The sequence below is a fragment of the Penaeus monodon genome, chromosome 33 (genome assembly GCF_015228065.2).
Source record: "Penaeus monodon isolate SGIC_2016 chromosome 33, NSTDA_Pmon_1, whole genome shotgun sequence".
Taxonomy (NCBI): domain Eukaryota; kingdom Metazoa; phylum Arthropoda; class Malacostraca; order Decapoda; family Penaeidae; genus Penaeus; species Penaeus monodon.
Genome location: NC_051418.1, coordinates 32,734,536 through 32,734,995, shown reverse-complemented (window position 1 = coordinate 32,734,995; position 460 = coordinate 32,734,536). Strand labels below are relative to the sequence as shown.

The 460-nt window shown below is 43.3% G+C and overlaps 1 protein-coding gene across 1 annotated transcript in view; it reads left to right on the top strand.

The window, feature by feature from the left end:
• Positions 1-460, top strand: part of LOC119594397 — a 1,822-nt gene that overhangs the window by 865 nt on the left and 497 nt on the right. The window contains exon 2 of the mRNA XM_037943470.1: positions 1-308. Coding sequence (XP_037799398.1) covers positions 1-308 — 308 coding nt within the window. The remainder of the gene's footprint in view (positions 309-460) is intronic.

Sequence of the window (460 nt, the reverse complement as noted above, 5' to 3'; positions counted from 1 at the left end):
CCAAATCCTCGACACCTTCGCACCTCCAATCAACCCATTCGTTTTCCTAAAAATGCAAGGTTTCTCACCCGTTTACGGAGGACCCCAAATCTTTAACAGTATGCCGTTTCAACTCCAAGCTGCCAACGGATACGAAACGGATCATAGTGAACCCCAGCTAAGTAATGGACCAGTTCACGGTAACGACATCGTAAATCCTCATGCTTCTGAAGCTTCTGACGCCCGGGGCCTTCATCATGCGGTGACGGGTCGGGTGATCGACGTCTCAAACCAGGAAATGTTTAACGAGGAAACAGAGAAATTCCAAGGTTGGTTGAAACCGTTTGCTTTATATTCTTTGTCTTCTTTCTCTTCTTTGTATTCTTCTTCCTTGTTCTGCTTCTTCCTTCATCTTCATATTCTTCTTTGTCTTCTTTTTCTTTGTTACCTTACTTTTTTCGTTTTCTCCTTATTCTTTGTC